Genomic DNA, 26,608 nt, shown 5'->3' on the forward strand with positions numbered 1-26,608 from the left:
GGGAAATACCTCTCTTGTTGAAGTTCTTTAGTATTCTTTTTTTTTTTTTGGGGATGGAGTCTTGCTCTGTTGCCCAGGCTGGAGTGCAGTGGGGCGATCTCGGCTCATTGCAACCTCTGCCTCCCAGGTTCAAGTGGCTCTCCTGTCTTGGCCTCCTACTAGCTGGGACTACAGGCACATGCCACCACACCTGGCTAATTTTTTTTTTTTTTTTTTGAGACGGAGTTTCGCTCTCGTTACCCAGGCTGGAGTGCAATGGCGCGATCTCGGCTCACTGCAACCTCCGCCTCCTGGGTTCAGGCAATTCTCCTGCCTCAGCCTCCTGAGTAGCTGGGATTACAGGCACGCGCCACCATGCCCAGCTAATTTTTTTTGTTTTGTTTTTTTGTATTAGTAGAGACGGGGTTTCACAATGTTGACCAGGATGGTCTCGATCTCTTGACCTCGTGATCCACCCGCCTCGGCCTCCCAAAGTGCTGGGATTACAGGCTTGAGCCACCGCGCCCGGCCAATTTTTTTTTTTTTTTTTAACTTTTTTCTTTTTTTAGAGATGAGGTTTCATCATGTTGGCCAGGCTGGTCTTGAACTCCTGACCTCAGGTGATCCGCCCACCTCCGCCTCCCAAAGTGCTGGGATTACAGGCGTGAGCCTTCGTGCTCAGCCTAATTTTTGTATTTTCAGTAGAGACGGAATTTTGCCATGTTGGCCCCGCTGCTCTTGAACTCCTGACCTCAGGTGATCTGCCCACCTTGGCCTCCCAAGGTGCTGGGGTTACAGGCGTGAGCCACTGCACCCAGCCAGTCTTTTAATAAGAGCTCAGTATATTTATACTTGATTGATCAACATTTTTTTCATTAGAAATGAGGTGAGGTGTTTTGTTTTTGTGTTTTTGCTTCAAAGATTAAAAACCTAGAAAGGAAGGAGAGTATTTGGGGGAAATGGTGGAAGAGGAAGCACCAATAATCTGTCTCTACACCAAATCCTTCATTTTACTGGCAGGGTCTGTCTGATGCAACTATTTTGGGACTCTGAAGTCTACTGAGGCTTACAACTTCTACAGAAGGCTTGGATGGCAAATTGTGGTTAATTTTGGTCAATTTCAACTCTTAGCACAGTAGCAGCTACACACTCCCCAACCCCAATTCTGTGGAAGGCAGCCATGCAGATGTTCCTAGAGCTTACACACAGCTTGTGGGAGCCAGAATAGGCAAAAAGCATCCTGTCCTCTAAATATTTGGGGTCTGTGCTCTGACTCCTGATTGCTACTTCTGATCATAGAGGTGCAGTCAAAGAGATGGGTGGCCATTGTCGTTACACCTCCCTCATTGTTTTCAAGTTCTTCCCCCTCCGGTGGACATGACTTCCAGGGGATTTAAAGAGCTAGTGATCTGCTCTCTTCCTTCACGTTTATTTTTTCCCATTTGGGAGCCAGATATTAGAGAATACTACACTGAAAAGCAACTGCATATAAGGGAGAAAATTAAGAAGTGACTGTGCATGCCTAGGAAAAGGGATAGGCACAGAATAGACCTGAGAAGACCCTAAGTTCATACCCTAGACTGATCTTTGGCACAGACAGCCTACAGTAATCAAAAAGAATCACACATAACATGCACACACAGAACAAAACCCAGTAAACTTGGAAAGGGGGGATCTGATTTTCTGAGTTACCACATTATTAGATTCAAATGTTCAGTTTTCGTTAAAACCAATCATGAGGCACACAAAGAAACAGAAAATATGGTCTTCCAAGGAAAAAAAATAAACCAACTGAAACTGTTCCTGAGATCACATAGTAGGCCTACTAGACAAAGATTTTAAAACAACTGTCTTAAAGATAGTCAAAGAACTAAAGAAGATTTGGGGCTGGGCGCAGTGGCTCGTGCCTGTAATCCCAGCACTTTGGGAGGCTGAAGGCAGGCAGATCACAAGGTCAGGAGTTTGAGACCAGCCTGGCCAAAATGGTGAAACCCTGTCTCTACTAAAAATACAAAAACTAGCTGGGCGTGGTGGTGTGTGCCGGTAATCCCAGCTACTTGGGAGGCTGAGGCAGGAGAATTGCTTGAACCCAGGAGGCGGAGGTTGCAGCGAGCCGAGATCACGCCACTGCACTCCAGCCTGGGCAACAGAGTCAGACTCCTTCTCAAAAAGATAAATAAAATAAAATAAAGAGGATGTAGAGAAAGGTAAAACAGTGTGTGAAGGCTGGGTGCGGTGGTTTATGCCTGTAATCCCAGCACATTGGGAGGCTAAGGCAGGCAGATCACTTGAGGCCAGGAGTTCAAGACCAGCCTGGCCAACGTGTTGAAACCCTATCTCTACTGAAAAAGACAAAAATCAGCTGGCCATGGTGTCACAAGCCTGTAGTCCCAGCTATTCAGGAGGCTGAGGCAGGAGAATCGCTTGTACCCAGGAGATGGAGGTTGCAGTGAGCCAAGATTGTGCCACTGCACTCCAGCCTGGGCAACAGAGAGAAACTCTGTCTAAAAAAAGAAAAAAGAAAGATAAAGGAAAACAGTACATGAATGAAATGTAAATATCAATAAAGAGATAGAAAACCTAAAAAGAAACAAAGTAATTCTGGAACTGAAAAATGCAAAAACTGAAATGAGAAATTCACTGGAGGGATTCAAAGGCAGATTTGAGCAGGCAGATGAATTTGAAGATAAGATATTGAAATTATCAAGTCTGAGAAACAGAAAAATGTTTGAAGAAACATGAACAGAGCTTAAGGGACCTGTGGGACATCATCAAGCAGACTAACATATGATTTACGGGAGTTACAGAAGAAAAAGAAAGGGGGAGAGAGATTATTTGAAGAAATAGTATCTGGAAACTTCCTAGATTTGTCAAGAGACATGGATATAAACATCCAGGAAGTTCAATGAACTCCAGGTAAGATGAACTCAAAGACCCACACCAACACACATTACAAGCAAACTCCCAAAAGTGAAAATCAGAGAATCTTCAGGCTGGGTTCAGTGGCTCACACCTGTAATCCCAGCATTTTGGGAGGATAAGGTAGGAGGATCACTTGAGTTCGAGTTCAGCCTGGGCAATATAGCAAGACCTCATCTCTACTAAAAATCAAAAAAATTAGCCAGGCAAGGTGGCGTGTGCCTGTAGTTCCAGGTCCTTGGGAGGCTAAGGTGGGAAAATTGCTTGAGACTGGAAGATCAAGGCTGCAGTGAGCTTTGATTGAGCCACTGCACTCCAGCCTGGCCAACAGAGTGAGACCCTGTCTCAAAAAAAGATTCAACATGAGGAAGCTGACAAAAAGAAATAAATAACTTCAAAGAAGCAAGAGAGAAATGCCTCATCATATACAAGGGACCCCGCAATAAGATTATAAGCAGATTTCTTATCAAAGTATTTGGAGGGGCCAGGTGCAGTGGCTCACATTCATAATCCCCGTACTTTGGGAGGTCAAGGCAGCTGGATCTCTGGAGGCCAGGAATTTGAGATCAACCTGGCCAACATGGTGAAACTCTACCTCTAAAAATACAAAAATTAGCCGGGTGCGGTGGTGCACTTGCCTGTAATCCTAGCCACCTGGGTGGCTGAGGCACAAGAATCACTTGAACCTGGGAGGCAGAGGTTGCAGTGAGCTGAGATCAGGCAACTGCATTCCAGTCTGGACAACAGAGCGAGAATCCGTCTCAAAAAGCAAAAAAACAACAAAAAAAAACAAAGTTTGGAGGCTAGAATATGTGATACATTCAGAGTGTTAAAAAAAAAAAACGGTGAAGGATATGGGCAATTATAAAAACTAATATTGCTGTAACAATGGTTTATAATTGCATTTTTGTTTTCTACATGATGTAAGAGACTGAAACTTTTTTTTTAAATTAGTCTAAAAGCTAGTATTATTGTAATGTTGGTTTGTAAATCCACATTTTGTTTTGTTTTGTTTTGAGATGGAGTCTCGCTCTGTTGCCCAGGCTGGAGTACAGTGGCGTGTTATCGGCTCACTGCAACCTCTGCCTCCCAGATACAAGCGATTCTCCTGCCTCAGTCTCCCAAGTAGCTGGGATTACAGGTGTGTGCCACCATACCTGGCTAATTTTTGTATTTTTAGTAGAGGCAGGGTTTCACCATATTGGTTAGGCTGGTGTCGAACTCCCGACCTCAGGTTATTCAGCCTCCCAAGGTGCTGGGATTATAGGTGTGACCCACCTTGCTCGGCCCACATTTTGTTTTCTACATAATTTAAAATAATTTTTTTGGTAAAATAATTTTTAAAGTATTTAATTATTTGCTTCACGGTTTGGGGCACAGTATTTGTAAAGGTATAAATTTGTGGTAACAATAAGCAAAAAGGTTGAGGACCAAGCTGTAATGAAACAGAGTTTTTCTATGTTATTGAAATTAAGCTGATAGAAATTTAAATTAGTGTTATAACTTTAGGATGTTAAATGTAATCCCTATGATAATGGCAGAGACAATCACTGTAGAATATACACAAAAAGAAATGAGAAGATAATTTAAATATTTTAATGTACCCCCCAAAAATCAACTAGTTACAAGAGTAGATAGTAATGCAGGAAACTAGGACAAAAACCTTAAGACATATAGAAAATAAAGAACAAAAGGACAGAAATAAGTCCCTCTTTATTAGTTAATACCTTAAATGTAAATGGATTAAACTCTCCAATCAAAAGACAAAGATTGTTAAGATGGATTTTTAAAACAATCTGGGCTGGGCACGGTGGCTCATGCCTGTAATCCCAGTACTTTGGGAGGCCAAGGCAGGTGGATCACCTGAGGTCAGGAGTTTGAGACCAGCCTGGGCAACATGGTGAAACCCTGTCTCTACTAAAAATACAAAAATTAGCCGGGGTGGTGGTGCAAGCCTGTAATCCCAGCTACTCAGGAGGCTGGGGCAGGAGAATTGCTTGAACATGGGACATGGAGGTTGCAGTGAGCTGAAATTATACCGTTGCACTCCAACCTGGGCAACAAGAGCAAAACTCCATATATTAAAAAAAAAATCTAACTATATGCTGTGTATAAGAGACTCATTTTAGATCTAGACGTTGCTGGTGAAAGGATAGAAAAATATATTCCATGCAAATAGTATACATGTTCTCAAATGTACGTGGATGTTTTCCAGGATAGACCATATGTTAAGCCACAAATTAAGTGTCAATAGATTTTAAAAGATATACAAAGCATCTTCTCATTGTATCCACAGCAGGATAAAGTTAGAAATCAGAAATGGAAGGAAAATTGGAGAATTCACAAATTTGTGCAAATTAACCATATACTCTTAAATAACCAATGGATAAATAAATTACAAGGGAAATTAAAAAAAAAAACTTAAAGATGAATGACAACTAAAACATACGTAACAAAATTTACAGGGCAGTGAAAACAGTGCTGAGGGGGAAATTTATAGCTTTAAATGCATACATTAAAAAATAAGAAAAATCTCAAATCAACAACCTAAACTTTACAATTTAAGGAACTAGAAAAGGAAGAAAACTAAACTCAAAACTAGCAGAAGGAAGGAAATAATAAGATTAGAACAGAGGTAAAGGAAATAGAGACTAGAAAACAATAGGGAAAGTCAGTCAAAAGTTGAATTTGAATTTTTATAAAGATCAACAAAATTGACAAACCTTTAGTCAGATGGACCAAGAGGAAATGAGAGAAGACACGAATTATTAAAACCTTTTTTAGAAACAAAGTAGACCTTTACTATTGATTCAACAGAAATAAAAAGGATTATGACAGGATGGTGATCTACTGAATACCAACAATTGGATAACCTAGATGAGATGGACAAAACCCTACAAACACAAAACCTACTGAGACTAAATCATGAAGGAATAGAAAACCTGAGTAGATCTATAACTAGTAAGAAGATAGAATCAGTAATCAAAAATCTCCTTGTAAAGAAAAGCTCTAGATACGATGGCTTCACCAGTGAATTTAACCAAGCATTTAAAGAAGAACTAACACTATTTCTTCTCAAACTTTTTCAAACAGTTGAAGAGGAGGGAATACTTCTGAATTCACTCAATGAAGCTAGAATTACACCCATAACAAAACTGGAAAAGATACGACAAGAAAAGTACATACCAGTATCCCTCATGAACATGAACACACCAGAAAAATCTTCAAGAAAATACTAGCAAATCAAATTCAGCAGCATAATAAAAGGATTATACATCATGACCAAAGCGGGATATATTCCTGGAATGCAAGGATGATTCAACAGATGAAAAGTCAGTTACCTAATACACTGTTTTAACAAAATGAGGGACAAAACCACATGGTCAACTCCACTGATGCATAAAAAGCATTTGACAAAATTCAACACCCTTTCATGGTGAAAACACTCAACAAAATGGGAATAGAAACTATCCCAACATAATAAAAGCCATATATGAAAATAAGTTAACAATCATACATAAGGGTAAAAAGCTGAAAGCTTTTCCTCTAAGATCAGAAACAAGGCAGAATGCATGCTTTTGTCACTTCGACCCAGTGCTGGAAATTTTAGCCAGAGTCATTAGGCAAGAAAAAGAAATAAGAGGCATCAGCGTTGGGAAGGAAGAAGCAAGAGTATCTCTGTTGCAGATGACCTGATCTTCTGTGTAGAAAACCCTGAAGATTCCACAAAAAGTTGTTTGAACTAATACATGAAACTGGCATAGTAGCAGCATACAAAGTCAATGCACTAAAATCAGTTGAATTTTTAAACAACAACAATAAATAATAGGTAAAAGAAATTAAGAGGAAATTTCCACTTAAAATAGCATTAAAAAGAATAACCAAGGAGGTGAAAGACTCATACAATGAAACATACTGCTGAAAGAAATTAAAGACATAGATAAATAGAAACACTTTCTATGTTGGAAGATTGGAAGACTTAATATTTTTGTGTGTTTGTTTGTTTTTTGGAGACAGGGTCTTGCCTTATCACCTAGATTGAAGTGCAGTTGCACAATGACAGCTCACTGCAGCCTCAATCTCCTAGGCTCAAGTGATCCTCCTGCCTCAGTCTCCCAAGTAGCTAGGACTACAGGCATGTACCACTATGCTTGGCTATTTTTTTCTTTTCTTTTCTTTTTTTTTTTTTTTTTTTTGACTTTAAGCCCTGGAAAATTAAAGCAATTAAGGCTTTTTAAAAAAAATTTTTTTGTAGAGATGAGGTCTCACTATGTTGCTCAGGCCAGTCTCAAACTCCTGGATTCAAGTGATCCTCTTGCCTTGGCCTCCCAAAATCGTGGGATTACAGGCATCAGCCACCCCGTCTAGCCTGACTTAATATTGTTAAGCTGTCCATGACACCCAAAGTAATTCATAAGTTAATTCAATACAACTGCTATAGCACTCTCAAGGCCATTTTTTTTTTTTTACTTTGGGAGTTTTAGAATATAAAAACTTATTCTAAAATTCATATGGGATCTCAAGAGACCCTGAAAAGCCCCAACAAACCTGGAAAAAAAAAAGCTGGCAATCTCACACTTCCTGAACTTAAAACTTACTAGAAAACGATGAAAAGAGTGTGTTGGACTTGGCTGTGGTATGAAGGAATAATAAGAAAACAGCACGATACATAAAAATAGACATGTAGACCAATGAAATAAATAGAGAACTGAGAAACCCTCTTACATAGTTAAGTCTTGAACTCCTGACCTCAAGTGATTCACCTGCATTGGCCTCCCAAAGTGCTGGGATTACAGGCATGAACCACTGCAACTGGCCCAGTCAAGTGATTTTTTATAAGGATGTGAAGATTGTTCCACAGGGAAAGGACAGTCTTTTCAACAAATGGTACTGGGGAAGCTGGATATTCACATGCCAAAGAATGAAGTTGGACCCTTATCTAATACTACATTAAAAAATTAACTCAAAATGGCCAGGCCTGGTGGCTCACACCTGTAATCCCAGCACTTTGGGAGGCCGAGGCAGGTGGATCACTTGAGGCCAGGAGTTCGAGACCAGCTTGGCCAACATGGGGAAACCCCGTCTCTACTGAAAATACAAAAACTTAGCTGGGTGTGGTAGTGCACTCCTGTAATCTTAGCTACTTGGGAGGCTGAGGCACAAGAATCATTGAACCCAGGAGGCGGAGGTAGCAGTGAGCCAAAATCGTGTCACTGCACTCCAGCCTGGGCAAAGAGGGAGACCCCATTTCAAAAAAAAAAATTAACTCAAAATGATTAAAGACCTAAATGTAAGAACTAAAACTATGAAACTTTTAGAAGAAAAAACAGGACAAAAGCGTCACAACATTGGATTTGACAGTGACTTATTGGCTATGACATCAAAGGCACAGCAATATGGAAAAATAGACAAACTGCACTTCATGAAAATTTAAACATTTTTGTACATCAAAAACACTACCAACAGTAAAAAGACAACCCACCGAACGGGAGAAAATATTTGCAAATCACATATCTGATAAGGGATTAATATTCAGGATATATCGGGAACTCTTAAAACTCAACAGTGAGGCCAGGTGCAGTGGATCATGCCTATAATCCCAGCACTTTGGGAGGCTGAGGCAGGTGGATCACTTGAGGTCAGGAGTTCTAGATCAGCCTGGCCAACATGGTGAAACCCCGTCTATATTAAAAATACAAAAATTATCCAGGCATGGTGGCACACACCTGTAATCCCAGCTGATTGGGAGGCTGAGGCACAAGAATTGCTTGAACGTGGCAGGTGGAGGTTGCAGGAAGCAAGATTGTGCCTTCGTACTCCCGCCTGGGTGACAGAGACTCCATCTCAAAAAAAAACAAAACCCAATTCAAAAATGGGTAAAGGACTTGAATATCTATGTTTCTCCAGATAAGGTAAAGAAATGGCCAATAAGCACATGAAAAGATAAACATCAGTAATTATTAGGGCAAAATATCACTAATTATTAGGGCAATGCAAGTCAAAACTATACCTCACAGCCATTAGGATGGCTACTGTCAAAAAAACAAGGAGATGAAATTGGAACCCTGGTGCATCGTTCGTAGGAATATAAGATGATGTAGCCACTACTAGAAAACATGGTGGTGGTTCAGAAAATTAAAAATAGAATTACCATATGATATCAAAATGCAGTCCTGGGTAGTGTGTGTACCTAAGATAATTGAAAGCAATATCTCAAAGAAATGTTTGTACACCCATATTCATAGAATCCTTATTCACAGTAGTTAAAATGGGGAAGCAACTCAAGTGTGTCCATCAATGGATGAACGGATAAACAAAATGTAGTGTATACAGATAAGAATATTACTGCCTTAAAAAGGAAGGAGGTCTGATACATGATACAACATGGATGAACCTTGAAGATACTGTGTTGAGGAAATAAGCCAGTCAGAAACAAGACAAATGCTGTTTGGTTCCAATTATAGGAAGTACTTAGAGTAGTCCAAATCATGGTAAAAGGACTTTAAGGAGATTGAAAAACAAAGAGTAGTCAAAATCATAAAAACAGAAAGTAGAATGGTGGTTGCAGGGGCTGCGGGGAGGGCTGAATGGGGAATTGTTGTTTAATAGGTACAGTTTCAGTTTTACAAGATTAAATAGTCCTGGAGATGGATGCTGGTGATGATTGCATAGCATTATGAATGTATTGAATACCACTGAAATGTAAAGGAATCATGGTAATTTTATGTTATGTGTATTTTAACATTAAAATATTGGGGGATGAGAGCAGCACACAGTGGCTCACGCCTATAATCCCAGCACTTTGGGAGGCTGAGGCAGAAGAATCCCTTCTGTCCAGACCAAGATTAGCCTAGGCAATATAGTGAGACCTTGTCTCTAGAAAAAAATTTAAAAATTAGGCTGGGTGTGGTGGCTCATGCCTGTAATCCCAGCACTTTGGGAGGCCAAGGTGGGTGGATCATGAGGTCAAGAGATTAAGACCATCCTGGCCAACATGGTGAAACCCTGTCTCTACTAAAAAATCCTCCATCTCAAAAAAAAAATAAAAAAATAAAAATTAGCTGGGTGTGGGGCACACATCTGTAGTCCCAACTATTCGGGAGGCTGAGTCAGGAGATTTGCTTGAGGCTGGGAGGTTGAGGCTGAAGTGAACTGGGATTTCACCACTGCACTCCTGCATAGGTATATTTGGTTTTGGTTTTGGTTTCTGTTGTTGTTTGTTTTGTTTTGAGATGGAATCTAGCTCTGTTGCCCAGGTTGGAGTGCAATGGCACGATCTTGGCTCACTATAACCTATGCCTCCTGGGTTCAAGCCATTCTTTCTGCCTCAGCCTCCTAAATAGCCGGAATTATAGGCACGTGCCTCCACATCCGGCTAATTTTTGTATTTTTAGTAGAGACGGGGTTTCACCATGTTGGCCAGGCTGGTCTCAAACTCCTGACCTCAGGTAATCCACCCGCCTCGGCCTCCCAAAGTGCTGGGATTACAGGCGTGAGCTACCGTACCCAGCCCTGTTTTTATTTTTGCTTTTTTTTTTTTTTTTAACAGATGTAATTGTCTTTCTGATTCATATACCTTTTCAGTCAAGAATATGTATGGGCTGCAGCCTGATGAAGTTTTTCACTCCTTTGGTAATGTCTTTGTTTTACATTTTTGAAGCCTGCATAGTTACAGATTCGTTTGTTTTCAATGTTTCGTCTTGTAGGGGAAGATGGAATCTATCACTGTGGTGAAGCTGCTGAGCTGCTTTGATGACCTGGTGGCAGCAGGCACAGCCTCTGGCAGGGTTGCAATTTTTCAACTTGTGTCTTCATTGCCAGGGAGAAATAAACAGGTGAGTACTAATGATCTTAGCGCTTGTTAACTTGGCAAATTCTCATGAGTCTTTAAAATGAGAAATCCTCATCTGCTTAGCAAATTTATGCTCAGAGAAGCTTACCACTCTGCTGTTTATAATTGGATAACATTTCTGTTCCGGGTTGGGTGCTTGGCATAAAGTACATGTGAGTCATTTCATTTTTGCTTAATATTCTCGTGGTGAGCGCTCTGTGGGTTTTGAACGTGACTAGGCAGATGGAACCTTGTACAGGGTTCTGCTTGGAAAACGAAATTGGGAAAACCAGCTCTTCTGTAACTTGGAGCGATTGCATACCTTGTCCATGTAGCCCCAGCTCACAGCATTCATCCTTTTCTTTTTCCTGTGTATATTTTTATCCCTTATTCATAGCTTCGGAGATTTGATGTCACTGGTATTCACAAAAATAGCATTACAGCTCTGGCTTGGAGCCCCAATGGAATGAAATTGTTCTCTGGAGATGACAAAGGCAAAATTGTTTATTCTTCTCTGGATCTAGACCAGGTAAAATTATTTTCAGAAATACTGTTGGCTCTTGCCTTCTTATGTTTGGAAAAACTATATTTATAATTGTATTTTTAGTCAGCTTGTATTCTTGATCACTGTCCCTTTATAATCTCAATTGTTATTTATGACATTTACTTTTTATAGCTATATTTTATAAGCTTCCACTTCTGTGACTAAGGAGTTGGCCTAGTGGAACATTCACTTTTTTCATTCCACTGTTGTGTCTTACTTCTGCTTAGAAAAGAAGCTGTTATTATTCCTACTCCCTGGAAAGGTTAGTAGGAATGGCGCCAAACACTTCCGAATCCTAACTGTGGACAAGTCAGTGATTTCAATGGATGGAGGACTCACTGCCAGCCACCTGGCCTGTGTGAGATGACCTCATGTGACAGGAAGTGACAGCGGAGGTTAGGTGGCAGCATGGCGGAGATGAAGAAATTGGAGCTCCAGGAGTTCCAGGAACTAGCCCAGGGTGGAGGCTTGCACCTCGGCTCTGCTTCCACGCCCGTGCCTTTTCCACTTTATGATCTGATGGTTTTATTTGTTTTGTTATGTGTCTGCAACCAAACTGAATTCCTTGGTGGCACAGTCCTTTGTTTTTCTCATTTGTAGCCTTCATTCCTAGAGCACTGTAGGAATTCAGCAGTTATTAACTGAGTGCCTTTCAGTCCCTCTGATCCAAGATGGACCTATTTCAAATATTCTCTAGTAGTAGTTCTCAAGCTTTGTAGTCACAAGACCCCTACACTCTTAGAAAGAGGACCCCAAAGCATTTTCGCTTATATGGGTTAAATCTACCAAGTACACCATGTTAGAAGTTAAAACTGAGTGAAATAATAAATCCACAATATGTGAACATAAATGATATATTTTGTGAAGATACTTCTATTTTCAAAACAGGTGAGAAGAGTGAGTAGCCTTGGTTTATATTTTCACAAATCTCTTTATTATCTGGCTTAACAGAAGACGGCTGGATTCTGCATTCAATCTGTTGCCATACATAGTTTTGATAGAAGTATATAAAGAAATCTGGCCTTACACAGACATGTAGTTGGAAACGTGAGGAATGTTTTGATAGCCTTTTCAGATAATTGTAGGCATTCTTTAATAATATCCTCATATTGACAAATAGTAGTTGCTTTAAAGGTTACAATTACAAACGACGAATGATAGTTTCTCTAAAGGTTAGTAAAAATGTGGAATCTGAGACCACATGGATGAATTTTTTCTACTCTGTTATATTAAAATCTACTTTACCTATGCTGGATTTTGTAGCATTATGTATTGGTCACTTAGAAAATACTATTCACAGAGTGACACAGATCTTCCAAATGTTGACACTTTTCTTTGAGACGTGGTCTCACAATCGTTCACCCAGGCTGGTGTACAGTAGTGTAATCACAGCTCACTGCAACCTTGACTTCCCAGGTTCAGGTGATTCTCCCACCTCAACCTCCCAAGTGGCTGGGACTACAGGTGCACACCACCATGCCCGGCTGATTTTTTTGTATTTTTTATAGAGACGGGGTTTTACTATGTTGCCTAGACTGGTCTTGAACATCTGAGTTCAAGCGATCTGCCCACCTCAGCCCTCCAAAGTTCTGGGATTACAGGTGTGAGCCACCGTGCCAGCTGATACATTTTCTTTTCTTTCTTTTTTTTTTTTTTTGGAGACGGAGTTTTGCTCTTGTTACCCACGCTGGAGTGCAGTGGCATGATCTTGGCTCACCACAACCTCTGCCTCCTGGGTTCAGGCAATTCTCCTGCCTCAGCCTCCTGAGTAGCTGGGATTACAGGCACATGCCACCATGCCCAACTAATTTTTTGTATTTTTAGTAGAGACGGGGTTTCACCATATTGACCAGGATGGTCTCGATCTCTTGACCTCGTGATCCACCCGCCTCGGCCTCCCAAAGTGCTGGGATTACAGGCGTGAGCCACCGCGCCCGGCCCCGCTGATACATTTTCTAATACAATGTCAAAAAAGTTCCTTTGTTAACATAAACATCATTGTAATCCGGAAAGTCTCTAGCTATTGGGAATCATGTCGAGTTCACAGGGACAGATACAGGTCTTCAAATTGCTGATCTTCACATGAGAGCAACAAATACCGTTGCTTGTTTTCCTTGAAGTGACAGGCTTTTGTTTCGTTTTGTTTTTTCCTCCCAGAAAATGTCTGCTAAATACCCAAGTTTGAATAATTACAGCATTTCAAATAAAAAGGTGTTTTGTGAAAAAAGCAGCTGGCTCAGCTCACAGCCGCAGTAGTTGCACGAGTGTTTTTCCTTGAGAGAACCACTGAGTGTATCTCAATGTCCAGCAGAAGGGAGAACACAAAAGTACCTATCCTCTGGCCAGGCACGGTGGCTCACAGCTATAATCCCAGGACTTTGGGAGGCCCAGACCAGGAGGATCACTTGAGCCCAGGAGTCCAAGACCTGCCTGGGCAACATGGCAAAACCCTGTTTCTTTCTTTCTTTTTTTTTTTTTTTAGATGGAGTCTCACTCTGTTGCCCAGGCTGGAGAGCAGTGGTGCAATCTCGGTTCACTGCAACCTCCACCTCTGGGGTACAAGAGATTCTCCTCTATATTTTGATTATGTTGGGGTTATTATTTGAGATGTTGATTATTATTTGTGGAGGTGTGTTTTGTGGCGTTTGATTAGTAATGGATGAATGAAATACATTTTTATATACTAGAGTATAGTGAATTTGAGTGGGCTAGGGAGGTTGTTAGTTGTTTTAAGGGGGTGATTGTAGCTAACCACAGCTTTTTTTTTTTTGGTATTTATTTAGTATCGATTTAATAACAGAGTTTAAGTTAACATGCTTGTGGATAATTAACATGATTAAAAGAGTGGTTTTATGAATGACAAAAGGTTTTGGGTTTGGGGCTTATAATAAACACTATTAATGGGTAATTTTTTTTTTACTTTTTTTTGAGAGGGCTGTTTATTTAGCACAAAGTTTACCTGAGTAAACAAATTAGAGTAGGGACAAAGGAATGTGGGGTAAACAGACTTTACTGGGGAAGCTTTTATTATTATTATTATTTATTTATTTTTTTTTTGAGACAAGAGTCTCACTCTGTTGCCCAGGCTGGAGTGCAGTGGCACAATCTCAGCACTGCAACCCCCGCCTCCCAGATTGAAGCAATTCTCTGCCTTAGCCTCCTGAGTAGCTGAAATTACAGGCACCCACTACCACACCTGGCTAATTTTTGTATTTCTAGTAGAGACGGGGTTTCATCATCATGACCAGGTTGGTCTTGAACTCCTGACTTCATGATCCACTGGCCTCAGCCCCACAAAGTGCTAAGATTACAGGCGTGAGTTACTGCGCCTGGCTTATTATTTTAATTTTCACTCTATGATTTAAAGCTTTAATATAAGAACTGGCTGCTTTTAGGTTGTTTTATTAAAACCTTTGGCTTTTTAAAAGGTTTGAGACTAATTTTATAATTTTCCCTAATATTTCCCTAATCCTTTACCAGCCACCCCGAGTGAATCCCAACATTCTCTAGCCTCAACCTCCTGGTAGCTGGGACTATGGGCACGTGCCACCACGCCCGGCTAATTTTTTGTATTTTTAGTAGAGTCGGGGTTTTACCATGTTAGCCAGGATGGTCTCTATCTCCTGACCTCATGATCTGCCCACCTCGGCCTCCCAAAGTGCTGGGATTGATTGCAGGTGTGAGCCACCAAGCCTGGCCGCAAAACCTCATTTTTACCAAAAAACATACAAAAATTAGCTAGGCATGGTGGTGCACACCTGTAATCCCAGTTACTCTGGAGGGTAAGGTGGGAGGATCACTTGAGCCTTGGAGGTGAAGATTGCAGCGAGCTGAGATTGTATCACTACACTCCAGCCTAGGCCACCGAGTCAGAACCTGTCTAAAAAAAAAGTTTGCAACATTTTGTGTAATGGAAATTTCTTTATTTTGATTTTGGTGGTGGTTATATAACTACAAATTTGTCAAAATTCATATAATTGTATACCTAAAAAGGATGAAATTTAGTGTATGTAAGTTTTACCAACAAATCTAATCACTGCTCCCTGCTTCCCCCAACAAAATGTCAGTGATATTACAGCAATATTTCTGAAATAATTGATGAAACGAGACTGGGCGCAGTGGCTCATGCCTGTAATCCCAGCACTTTGGAAGGCCAAGGTGGGCGGATCGCCTGAGGTCAGGAGTTCAAGACCATCCTGGCCAACATAGAGAAACCCTGTCTCTACTAAAATACAAAAAATTGGCTGGGCGTGGTGGTGGGCACCTGTAATCCCAGCTACTAGGGAGGCTGAGGCAGGAGAATCGCTTGAACCTGGGAGGCAGAGGTTGCCGTGAGCCGAGATCACGCCATTGCACTCCAGCCTGGGCAGCAAGAGTGAAACTCCTTCTCAAAAATAAATAAATAAATAAATAATAATTGATGAAACTTTTCACATATATATATATATATGTGCACGCACACACACACACACACACACACACACACACTCATATATATATATATATATTTTTGACATGGAGTCTTGCTCTGTTGCCAGGCCAGAGTGCAGTGGCACGATCTCGGCTCACTGCAACCTTTGCCACTGGGTTCAAGCAATTCTGCCTCAGCCTCCCAAGTAGTGGGATTATAGGTGCCCGCCACCATGTCCAGCTAATTTTTGTATTTTTAGTAGAGACGAGGTTTTACCACGTTGGCCAGGCTGGTCTCGAACACCTGACCTCAAGTGATCCACCAGCCTTGGCCTCCCAAAATGTAGGAATTACAGGTGTGAGCCACTGCACCCAGCCTGATGACACTTTTCTATAAGAGTAACTTACAGAATCAGACTTTTTTATACAATGAAATATGCTTTGTGTTAGCAGTCAAATGCCTTCTAGAATTTTATTTTGTATTTATATAGAAAATATGGTGGTTTTTTTTTTTTGGTTTGTTTGTTTTAAAGACAGAGTCTCGCTCTGTTACCTAGACTGGAGTGCGGTGGTGTGATCACAACTCACTGTAACCTGAACTCCTGGGCTCAAATGAGCCTTCTGTCTCAGCCTCCCAATTAGCTGGGACCATAGGCATGTGCCAACATGCCTGGCTAATTAAAAAAAATTGGGGGGCCAGGCGCACTGGCTTACGCCTATAATCACAGCACTTTGGGAGGCTGAGGTAGATGGATCATGAGGTCAGGAGATCAAGACCATCCTGGTTAACATGGTGAAACTCCGTCCCTACTAAAAATACAAAAAATTAGCTGTGTGCAGTGGTGAGTGCTTGTATTCCCAGCTACTCAGGAGGCCAAGGCAGGAGAATTGCTTGAACCTGGGAGGTGGGGGTTGCGGTGAGCTGAGATCGCACCACTGTACTTCAGCCTGGCTGTAGAGTAAGACTCCATCTCAAAAAATAAAAAAATTTGTAGAGACAGGATCTCACAGTGTTATCCAGGCTGGTCTTATAAAGTATCACTTCATATTAATAGCATTTTATATATTTAATAACATTTAATTTCTTCTAACCTCCTGTTTTCTATGACCCTTTCAGTTGGCATAATGTCCTCAAAACTACTTTGAACCCTTTGCGAGGGGAGACTGTAATATGAACTTACAGAGCTGATCATGTTCACAATAATTTTATAGAAAGTTCCATTCCATTGTTTTGTAATAGAATAAGTAGTAGACACATGCAACATATCTGTTTAGATCTTTATGGATTCCTCTGGGAACGCTGCATGTTTACTGCATCATCCCTGAGCCTGCTGCAGTGCACACTAAAGAGTGTATCCACTGAGAACATGTTTTTAAAAATTATGCAAATCTTAAAATGTTTCTTGTCCAAGTGGATGTAGCATGAGAGAGATGTTAGTATGGACTATTTTCCTGTCAGTCAGATATCTCACTGCGGTGGGCTGAGGCTGAATCTACAGAGAGTGAAAGCATATGTGGTAAGATACAAGTTGACCTAAGCACAGCTTGCAGGGATGTGATATGTCCTAGGGGAGGTTCGTTCTTTAGCCTGGTGCTGGTGTGAGGTGTGACCGGACTTTCTCTGCCAGGGGCTCTGTAACTCCCAGCTGGTGTTGGAGGAGCCGTCTTCCATTGTGCAGCTGGATTACAGCCAGAAAGTGCTGCTCATCTCTACTCTGCAAAGAAGTCTGCTCTTCTACACTGAAGAAAAGTCTGTAAGGCAGATTGGAACACAAGCAAGGAAAAGGTAAGGTTCACAAGTTTTCCAGTTTGGCCTGAATGCTGGGCCTTGTTGTAGAAGGTGCTTTAGGGTTTTCTATTTGATGAATGTAAGCCCACAGCGGCTCCAAGCCTGAGGTTCCTGGTGGGGCCCTGTGCCTGCCTAGGATTCCTCCTCCCAGAGGCAGACAAGAAGAGTGGTTCCTCTTGTCACAGAGCTGCAGGAGCCTGCACACACAGCCACTTTGCCTTGCAGGGTGCCACAGTCGGCCTGGAAAAGCCTCAGAAGTGGCCTGGTCTTCCTGTTCCTTGTGTAGGCTCCTTCTCCACCCAGCTCTGGTGAGGAGTCAGGGTCTTGGGGCTCACTCGTTATTCAGCACCTGTCTGCCATGCACCCCTGTGCACTGTGGCAGGCTCAGCAGTGATGTGGTGAACGTGGCGGATCTGAGCCCTCCGTCGTGGAAATGGAAATGCAGATAGAACACCTGTTGACGGTTGTGTCAGCTGCTATGGACCAAAATGGACTGGGAGACACGGTGAGATTGGCAGGCATTGATGAGGCCCCTAGGCTAGTGGTGTCCTAGAGAGTTGGGCGAGGCAGACGGGTGGAGCCAGCCTCTATGGTCATAGCCACCGTCCGTTATTCTATGTCTGGGCTTTGCAGCAACACAAAAGTTGATTATCTTTTGGCCTATGGACACAGGATGCCATGTGAGTTTAGACACATTTTTGTCCAGCTGAAGGGTCAAGGAAGACATCCTGAAGGCGTGGCTTCCAGGTTGAGAGATCGTTCCTCCTTTGACTGGTGATGTGGAGGAAGGGAGTGAGAAGTCCACTTGCCATACCAGCTGTGTGGGAAAAGGCAGCTGGAACACCTAGGGGACCTGTAATTCATCATCCCCACCCTAGCCCATGAAACACGCTTGTAGGACTCTGCAGCGAGTTTGCGTGGGGATGGGGTGAGGAGGGATAGGCAGAGTGGTGGAGCTGACCCCTCCTTATGCTGAGGAGAAGGAACACTGGGGCCAGCGTGGAGGTGGGCAGCAGAGGGCGGCATCAGCACAGACCATGAGTTGTTGAGTCTGCAGTCATGGGTTGTCGATTGGCTGATGGGAGCTGGAGGAGTTCCAATCTTGTGTCTCCCAGGAAAGGGCACTGTTTGCCTACATAGAATGGGGGGCAGGGTAGCTGATGGTCACCACACATGGGAAGGGTTTGTGGCTGGCCTTGTGGAGAGCGACAGCAGGGACTGGGAGACATGGTGAGATTGGCAGACGTCGATGAGGCCCTGAGGCTGGTGCCATTGGTGACAGGCCATCCTGGAGAGTTGGGTGAGGCAGACAGGTGGAGCCAGCCTCTGTGGTCGTAGTCACTGTCCGTTATTCTGGTTCTGGGCTTTGCAGCAACACAAAAGTTGATTGTCTTTTCTGCGTGGCAGCCCTGCAGCCATTAAAAGACACTCATCTCTCCCCTTTGACTTCTGTTTTCCATGCTGAACACCTTCTTAATCCCATCAACAATCTGGCCTTTTATATCTGCAGCCTCACTACTGGCCCCTGGAGAACTCAGTGGCATTTATGGTCCTGCAGATCTTAGTTCTGACATTCCCTCTGCCAATATCCTGTTCCTCTGGCATTTTATCCTGGTTCATCTGTCAATGTCTTACTGCACTGTGTCTTTTTGGAAGGAAGGCAGGGTGTAAAGAGAGGGATTGAAAACCGATTACCTTTCAGGTGAGTCCTATTCCCAACAACCTCTCTTAAAATCTGGCCCTTGGCTGGACGCAGTGGCTCATGACCGTAATTCCAACGCTTTGGGAGACCGAGGCAGGCAGATCACTTGAGGTCAGGAGTTCGAGACCAGCCTGGCCAACATGGTGAAAACTTGTCTCTATTAAAAACACAAAAATGACCAAGCACAGTGGCTTACGCCTGTAATCCCAGCACTTTGGGAGGCCGAGGCAGGTGATCACCTGAGGTCAGGAGTTTAAGACCAGCCTGACCAACATGGAGAAATCCTGTCTCTACTAAAAATACAAAAATTAGCCAGGCGTGGTGGCAGGTGGCTGTAATCCCAGTTACTCAGGAGGCTGAGGCAAGAAAATTGCTTGAACCCAGGAAATGAAGGTTGCAGTGAGCTGAGATTGTGCCACTAAACTCCAGCCTGGGTGACGGAGTGAGACTGCATCTCAAAACAACAAAAACGAAAACAAAAAACAAACTTGGCCCTTTATCCTCTTGTGTGGAGACCCAAGCAGTTCCTGTAAACCTCTCCTGGTGCATCTGTCAGGTCTTTCAGGAACAGTGATTGAAAGCATACTCTGCCCCAGGAACTGTTATAGGGTGCAGAAACAAATAAATGTGTCCCTGTGTCCCTTCTCAGAAGGAGAGAGATTTTATTGAGCCCTGCAGAAATGGGGGCTAGTAGAATAAAAGGAAATGTTTTTAATGTGTGTGTCTGAAAGGCTTGCGTTCTGCTGTAGACTATTGTGTGCGTCTATCCCTGGAAGCAGTGCTTCCCTCACAAGTGTTCAGTGAATGGCACTGGGCATGTACACGGGGGCATGGCAGCGAGTAAGGAGGCATCGAGGCGGCAAGGCCTCTGCCCTCAGACACGGTGGGAGAGACCTCGGGTCAGCAGGATGAGAGGAGAGGCGTCAGTACTGTAAAGGGAGTGGTCAGGGTGAAACGTGAGGGAGTGCTGCGAGGGGCAGGATGTTGCCTTTGGATAGGATGGTCAGGAAAGGCCTCTACCAGGGCGGTGATATTTGAGCTAAGCCTAGGAAGAGCTGCTGGAAGAACAGTCTAGGCTCAGGGAACAGCATATGCCAAGACCTCAACTGGGCCAGGCTTAGATGTTCAAGAAGCTAGAAGGGACTAGGGCACTGGCTGCCGCGGGAGTCCAGGGGAGCGGTGGGGAGGCCGCCTCGGGAGTCCAGGGGAGCGGTGGGGAGGCCGCCTCGGGAGTCCAGGGGAGCGGTGGGGAGGCCGCCTCGGGAGTCCAGGGGAGCGGTGGGGAGGCCACCTCGGGAGTCCAGGGGAGCGGTGGGGAGGCCGCCTCGGGAGTCCAGGGGAGCGGTGGGGAGGCCGCCTCGGGAGTCCAGGGGAGCGGTGGGGAGGCCGCCTCGGGAGTCCAGGGGAGCGGTGGGGAGGCCGCCTCGGGAGTCCAGGGGAGCGGTGGGGAGTCCAGGGGAGCAGTGGGGAGGCTGCCGCAGGAGTCCAGGGGAGCACCAGGGAGGAGGCTGCCTCGGCAGTCCAGGGGAGTGGTGGGGAGGAGGCTGCCATGGGAGTCCAGGGGAGAAGCGGGGAGGCCACCTCGGGAGTCCAGGGAAACCATTGACTGAGATGGAGACTGGGGAAGGCTGGGCCAGAGGTCAGGACATGAGGACATGTCCCTGCTGTGGACACAGGGAGTTTGACAGGCGTGTCAGGTGGCCACGTGGGAGTCACCGAAGAGAGTTCTGTGGACAGGTCTGGAGCCCAAGGAAGAAGTCATGGCCAGAGGGGCAAATGAGGTCACCAGATACAGATGACATTGACACCTTGACATTGGATGAATCCATGCAGGGAGTATCTGTTCATTCAGCACTGGAGCTTTGCACCAAGCCTCTGCGCTGCTCTAGGTACTCCTCATCTGGGGACAGCTGTGAACAAGGCAGAACAGATCTCTAGTCTCGGGGAGCTGCGTGCAGAATGGTGAACAGATAAACATGTCGGAGGGTGCAGAGCCAGAGATGGAGGAGCAGGAGACACCAGTGTCCCTTTAATAGGATGGCAGAGAAGCCTCCTCTGAGGAGGTAGCCTGGCTGATCCCTGAAGCAAGGAGGCAACTAGTGCGAGACACCTTTGGACAGAAACCCTGGAGGCAGAGGGTCCTGCGCGTCGGGGATCTGAGCAGCCAGGCCGGCTCTGTAGAGCAGGGTGCAGGGAGCCCCTCCCATCAGCTTTGTGGGCCCTGTCCGGGGGGCTTTCGGTCCAGTGCTGTGGCCAGTCACAGAGGGCTGTGGCCAGGCTGGGGAGGTCACTCTGGCTGCTGTTTGGAATATACTGGAGAGGGCAGGTGTGGCAGCTCCACAGAGCCAGCAAGAGCTCTGGGCGATCCAGGTGGGAGATGGCAGGGTGGGGCAGGATAGGTGGGGGACTGCTTCCCAGGCAGGGCTGACAGATTTGCTGCCACGTTGGTTCGGGGATGTGAGAGGGATGAGTTGGAGATGATTCCCAGGTCTGTGGTCTATGCAGCTGGCTGAGTGGACGTGCCGTGGATGGACGCTGAGACGCCTGAAGGCACGGGGAGGAGAAGGAGATGGCACAGCCTGCTGTGGCCCCCGTGTCCTGTCCCCACAGCGGAGAGCTGGCATGGGAGGTGGGTGGCGGGTGTGCCTCTCAGGGAACTGTGCGTGTAGCCGCTGGCATGCGACAGGAGCTCGCCTAGGGAGATGTGGGGAGGCCTCGTGTTCTAGAAGAGGAAACGGCATCAGGAGAGAACAGGAGTTGGAGGGTCAGAGGAGTCGGAGGCCACATGGAGGGATATAGCAGCTGCTTCGAGACCCGGGGCTGGGGTCACTGAGACGGGCCTGAGTCTGTAGCACGGAGGCCCTGCACGACCCTCCTCGTCCGCAGGGCCAAGGGACTGGAAGGGCTGAAAGAAGAGTGGACAGTGAGTATGGACAGCTTTTGGGAGGAGTGTTTTTGTAGAAGAGAACAAAGAGAAATAGTTGGGCCCAAGGGGACCAAGTGTCCTGGTGGGAGTTTTGGGAGAGGGACCGTGTGGCAGCACGTTGGTGTGTGACACGGGTGCCTGTGGAGGGAATGCAGTGCTGGTGGGGACAGAGTGCAGGCAGTGGCCTCAGTTGGGCCCTCTCATGGGCAGCAGTATAGGGATTGACCAGAAACAGGCCAGAGACGTTCTTCTGGAGGAAGGCAGGGCACTGAGCACAGGACAGGTGCAGGCAGGTTGGGAGGCTCCGGTAGAACAAGGGGTCCTCTTCCCATCGACTCTGTGAACCTCTTCAGACTGGACGACATGTGTGTTACATCCAGAAAACCTCGGAGACCGCAGCCACCCCCAACCGTGGGTTTGCTGTGCTGTGTATTTATGTTGCGTTGTTTCATGTGTCAGAGCCCTCTGCGTACCTGTTACCGTGTCTCCTGTGTGCTCAGGGAAGTCCTCCCTGGCAGCAGCCCTTGCCCTGGGGAGGGAGGAGGAGATGAAGCAATCTGTAGGTACGACGCCTGCATCTGGGTGAGAGCCAGCAGCCAGTTCTGGAGGCCTGGCACCAGCCCATCTGTTTGGATGGCGGTGGGGGTTTAGCTGCTGAGATCTCTGGCAGGGCTTCTGTGGATCCTTCCTCTCGCCCAGCTTAGACTTTCAGGCCCCCATTTTGGGTGTTGTGAGCTTTCAGCATATTAGGTCTGTGTCACCAAACATTATGTGCACAATCAAAAAACACTATTTTATAACTACAATTTGTTCACCAGAAAACACTCCTTTCATTATCAGTGTGGCCTCTAAAAGGAGTTAAAGGTTTTTTAAGTCATTAATGAGTTTTCTGGAAATCATCTCTACCGAAATTAAGAAATTATGTTAAATTTTTTATGATTTTAGAATCCTGCAATGCTTAGACCTTAAAAGTTGGAGTTTCAGTGTCAAATTCAGAAAGTACTGGCAAGTACTGCAGAATCGCACTGCAAGTGATGGTGGCTGAGTCGGGGCTTAGGACAGTTTGTACCTGGCTCTGGTGCTGCCTTTGACCAACCCACTCACCACACATTTCAGAAGTTTTTTTTTTTTTTTTAGAGACAGGGTCTTGCTCTGTCACCAAGGCTGGAATGCTGTGGCATGATCACAACTCACTGCAGCCTTGAACACCTGGACTTAGGTGATCCTCCTCCCTCTACCTCCAGAGTAACTAGGACTACAGGTGCAGGCACCACCATGCCTGGATAAATTTTTAAATTTATGTCACCCAGGCTGTTCTCAAACTCCTGGGCTTAAGCAGTGCTCCCTCCTTCGCCTCCAAAATTGCTGGGATTACAAGCGTGAGCCACCATGCCCAGCTATTCAGCAGTTTTATAGCCAGCCACTCCCAGGACTGCTCAGCAGGGCTCCTTTCCCCTTTCCTCCAGGGGCAAGAGTCTGTTTGGTGTTCAGGACCTCGCCTTCTCGTGCCAACTCAGATGTACCACCTTGATCTAAGCTCCTTGAGCAGCTCTTTGAGCCTCAGATGTGGTGCTTCCAGATGCTGCTGTGATTGCTCGGTGGGTCAGCCGTGGTGTTGTGAGACAGGCCGAGGACCTCATCTTATTTATTCTTCATTTTACCCACAGCACCAAACACTGTGTCTTACAGAATGTCGGAATCACTAAATGTTTGTTAACATGAGTGCTTTAGTTACATAAGATGAACCAGTCAAAATGGAAATGACAAGGGATTTTTCAAGGGTCCTATAAATAGAAGGAAAACATTTAAAAATTGGATCGCCAAGAGAAACTGATTTGACAGGAAAGGCAGGAGGAAGAGGTTTTGGGCTGCCTTGCCAGAATTCCTCTGGGTTGCTCTATTTAGAGGACCTCTCCAGAATAAACCCACCAAAGGCAGTAATCAGATACGATGCTGTTTACAGAATTGTCCGTGAAAGATCCACAGTGTCAAAACACGCTTGGTTAATCCCAACGATCATTATTTCAAAGCTGAATTTGATCTATGACGTCCTCCTTGGACCCTATCCAAAGGGATTTAGTTACTGCAGTGCCAGAGGGGCCTGTGAGATTCTGTTGTGTGGAAAAAAACTTCAGATAACTATCTGTGTGGCTGTGTGGGTGGGCCCTGGGCGGCCTCTGTGTGCTGCTGTGTGCAGGGAGCATGGGAAGGTTTGGCCAACATGGCAAAACCTCATCTCTACTAAAAATACAAAAATTAGCCAGGCGTGGTGTGTGTGTGGGGGGTGCCTGTAATACCAGCTACTCAGGAGACTGAGGCAGGAGAAGCGGTTCAACTTGGGAAGCAGAGGTTGCATTGAGCCGAGATCGTGCCATTGCACTCCAGCCTGGGCAACAAGACCAAAAAAAAAAAAAAAAAAAAAGCTTGAAGTTGTCTTCTAAACTTGAATATGCTCTCAGCAACCCGGAAATTACCCCACGGCCCACCAATTCCACTCCTGAATGTCCTTGACAGACTCTGACACATGTGGGCTAGGGGCGTATGTACAGAAATGCTCATAGCACAATTGTTCAAAATAGTTTTTAAAAGATTAATAATTGAAATATCCATCAACAAGAAAGTAAATAAATTGTGGAATACATTAAGTCCTCATTTAGTGTCATTAATAGGTTCTTGGAAACTGCAACTTTAGCAAAACAACCTATAACAAAACCAGTGTTTTTTCCTCACCAGCGTTGTTGGAGGAAATGATATTGTCTGAGGACCTGCTCTGTGTCATTTCGCTAACAGTTGTTGTTTCCAAGAACCTGTGGAAGTTGAGTGAGGACTTACTGTACCATACAGCAGTAGAAACGAATGAGCTCGACAGCTTCTTTTTATCAACAAGGAGAAATCTGAGAAACATAAGTGAAAAAAAGCAATTTGCAAAAGTATACAGTTAGCATCATACATTTTAATAAAAATGAAAGATTAACAACACTAAATTATCTTGTGTTTAGCAATACATAGATATGTGATTAAACCAACAATAAAAGCGAGGAAATGATAAAGGCAAAATGCAGTCCAGTGGTTCCATCTGGGACACAAGGGGCCACTGGCTGGGTGACCGATGATTTATTTCCTGAGTTCAGGGGTGGGTTCTCAGGTGTACTTTTCATTGCTAGGCTTCATAACTGCGTGGATCTATGCACATGTACACAGTTATGCCCTGCATCACGACGTTTCACTCAATGGTGGACTGCCTGTACGACAGTCTTGCAGAAGACCATAATGGAGCTGAAAAGATTCCTGTCACCTGGTGTCTTAGTGTCACACATTATGTTTTCTATGTTTAGATATGCAAACACTCATCACTGTGTTACAGCTGCCTGCAGCGTTAAGGACAGTCACATGCAGTACAGGTTTGCAGCCCAGGGGCAATAGGATAGACTAAGCTTGTCCAACCCATGGCCCAACAAAACTTTGTAAACTTTCTTAAAACATGAGACTTTTTGGCCAGGTGTGGTGGCTCATGCCTGTTATCCCAGCACTTTGGGAGGCCGAGGTGGGTGGATCACTTGAGATCAGGAGTTCAAGACCACCCTGACTAACATGGTGAAACCCTATCTCTACTAAAAATACAAAATTAGCAGGGCCTGGTGGTGCGCACCTGTAATCCCAGCTACTCAGGAGGCTGAGGCAAGAGAATTGCTTGAGCCTGGAATCAGAGGCAGTGAGCCCAGAGCACGCCATTGCACTCCAGCCTGGGCAACAAGAGCAAAACTCTGTCTCAAAAAAAAAAAAAAATTTTTTTTTTAAATTTTTTTTTTTTTGCTCATCAGCTATTGTTAGTGTATTTTATATGTGGCCCAAGACAATTCTTTTTCCAATGTGGCCCAGGAAAGCCAAAAGATTGGACACCCCTGGGCTAGACTGTATGGGTGTGTCATAGGCTGTGCCATCTCGGTTTGTGTAAGTACACTCTATGATGTCCACACAACAAAGACTTTGCCTAATGACATATTTCTCAGAATGTCCCCAATCACTAAGTGACCCACGACTATATATATGGCATATTCTTTGGTTTATGTACTGATATTTTATAATTTCAGAAAGAAAAAGTATCAAGCTTGGTGACAGGAAGGGACATTGGTGCCTCTGATGGGTTTAGAGAAATTCTGAAAGGGCAGCAATATAGATGGGTTGCTGTGAAGCTCATTTATTCAGGATGTGGGGTGAGCACAGCAATCAGATGTCAGAAGCAACAGAATCGGAGCAGGGACAGGATGAGCAGACCTGGATTCTTCACCTTCTGCCTCAGTTTCCTCTCCTCCAAAACGGGAGTTGTGATATAGTCAAGTGTCCCTTAGCAACAGGGATATGCTCTGAGAAGTGCATTGTTAGGTGATGTCCTCGTTGTGTGAACAGCATGGTGTGTACTGACAGGCCTAGGTGGTAAGTACAGCCTGCTCCACACCTGGGCGAAATGGTGCAGCATATTGTTTCTGGGCTATAGACCTGCACCACGT

The 26,608-nt window shown here is 44.6% G+C and overlaps 1 protein-coding gene across 6 annotated transcripts in view; it reads left to right on the forward strand.

Annotated features, from left to right (window-relative positions):
- Positions 1-26,608, forward strand: part of TECPR2 (tectonin beta-propeller repeat containing 2) — a 131,798-nt gene that overhangs the window by 32,499 nt on the left and 72,691 nt on the right. For all 6 annotated transcript variants that reach the window (XM_064375227.1, XM_064375230.1, XM_064375225.1 and 3 more), the window contains 3 exons: positions 10,605-10,733; positions 11,127-11,258; positions 17,312-17,469. In XM_064375227.1, the coding sequence (XP_064231297.1) occupies positions 10,605-10,733; positions 11,127-11,258; positions 17,312-17,469 (419 nt within the window). The remainder of the gene's footprint in view (positions 1-10,604; positions 10,734-11,126; positions 11,259-17,311; positions 17,470-26,608) is intronic.

The sequence above is a fragment of the Aotus nancymaae genome, unplaced genomic scaffold, assembly GCF_030222135.1.
Source record: "Aotus nancymaae isolate 86718 unplaced genomic scaffold, 86718_ANA_hifiasm-v0.15.2.pri h1tg000011l, whole genome shotgun sequence".
Lineage (NCBI taxonomy): Eukaryota > Metazoa > Chordata > Mammalia > Primates > Aotidae > Aotus > Aotus nancymaae.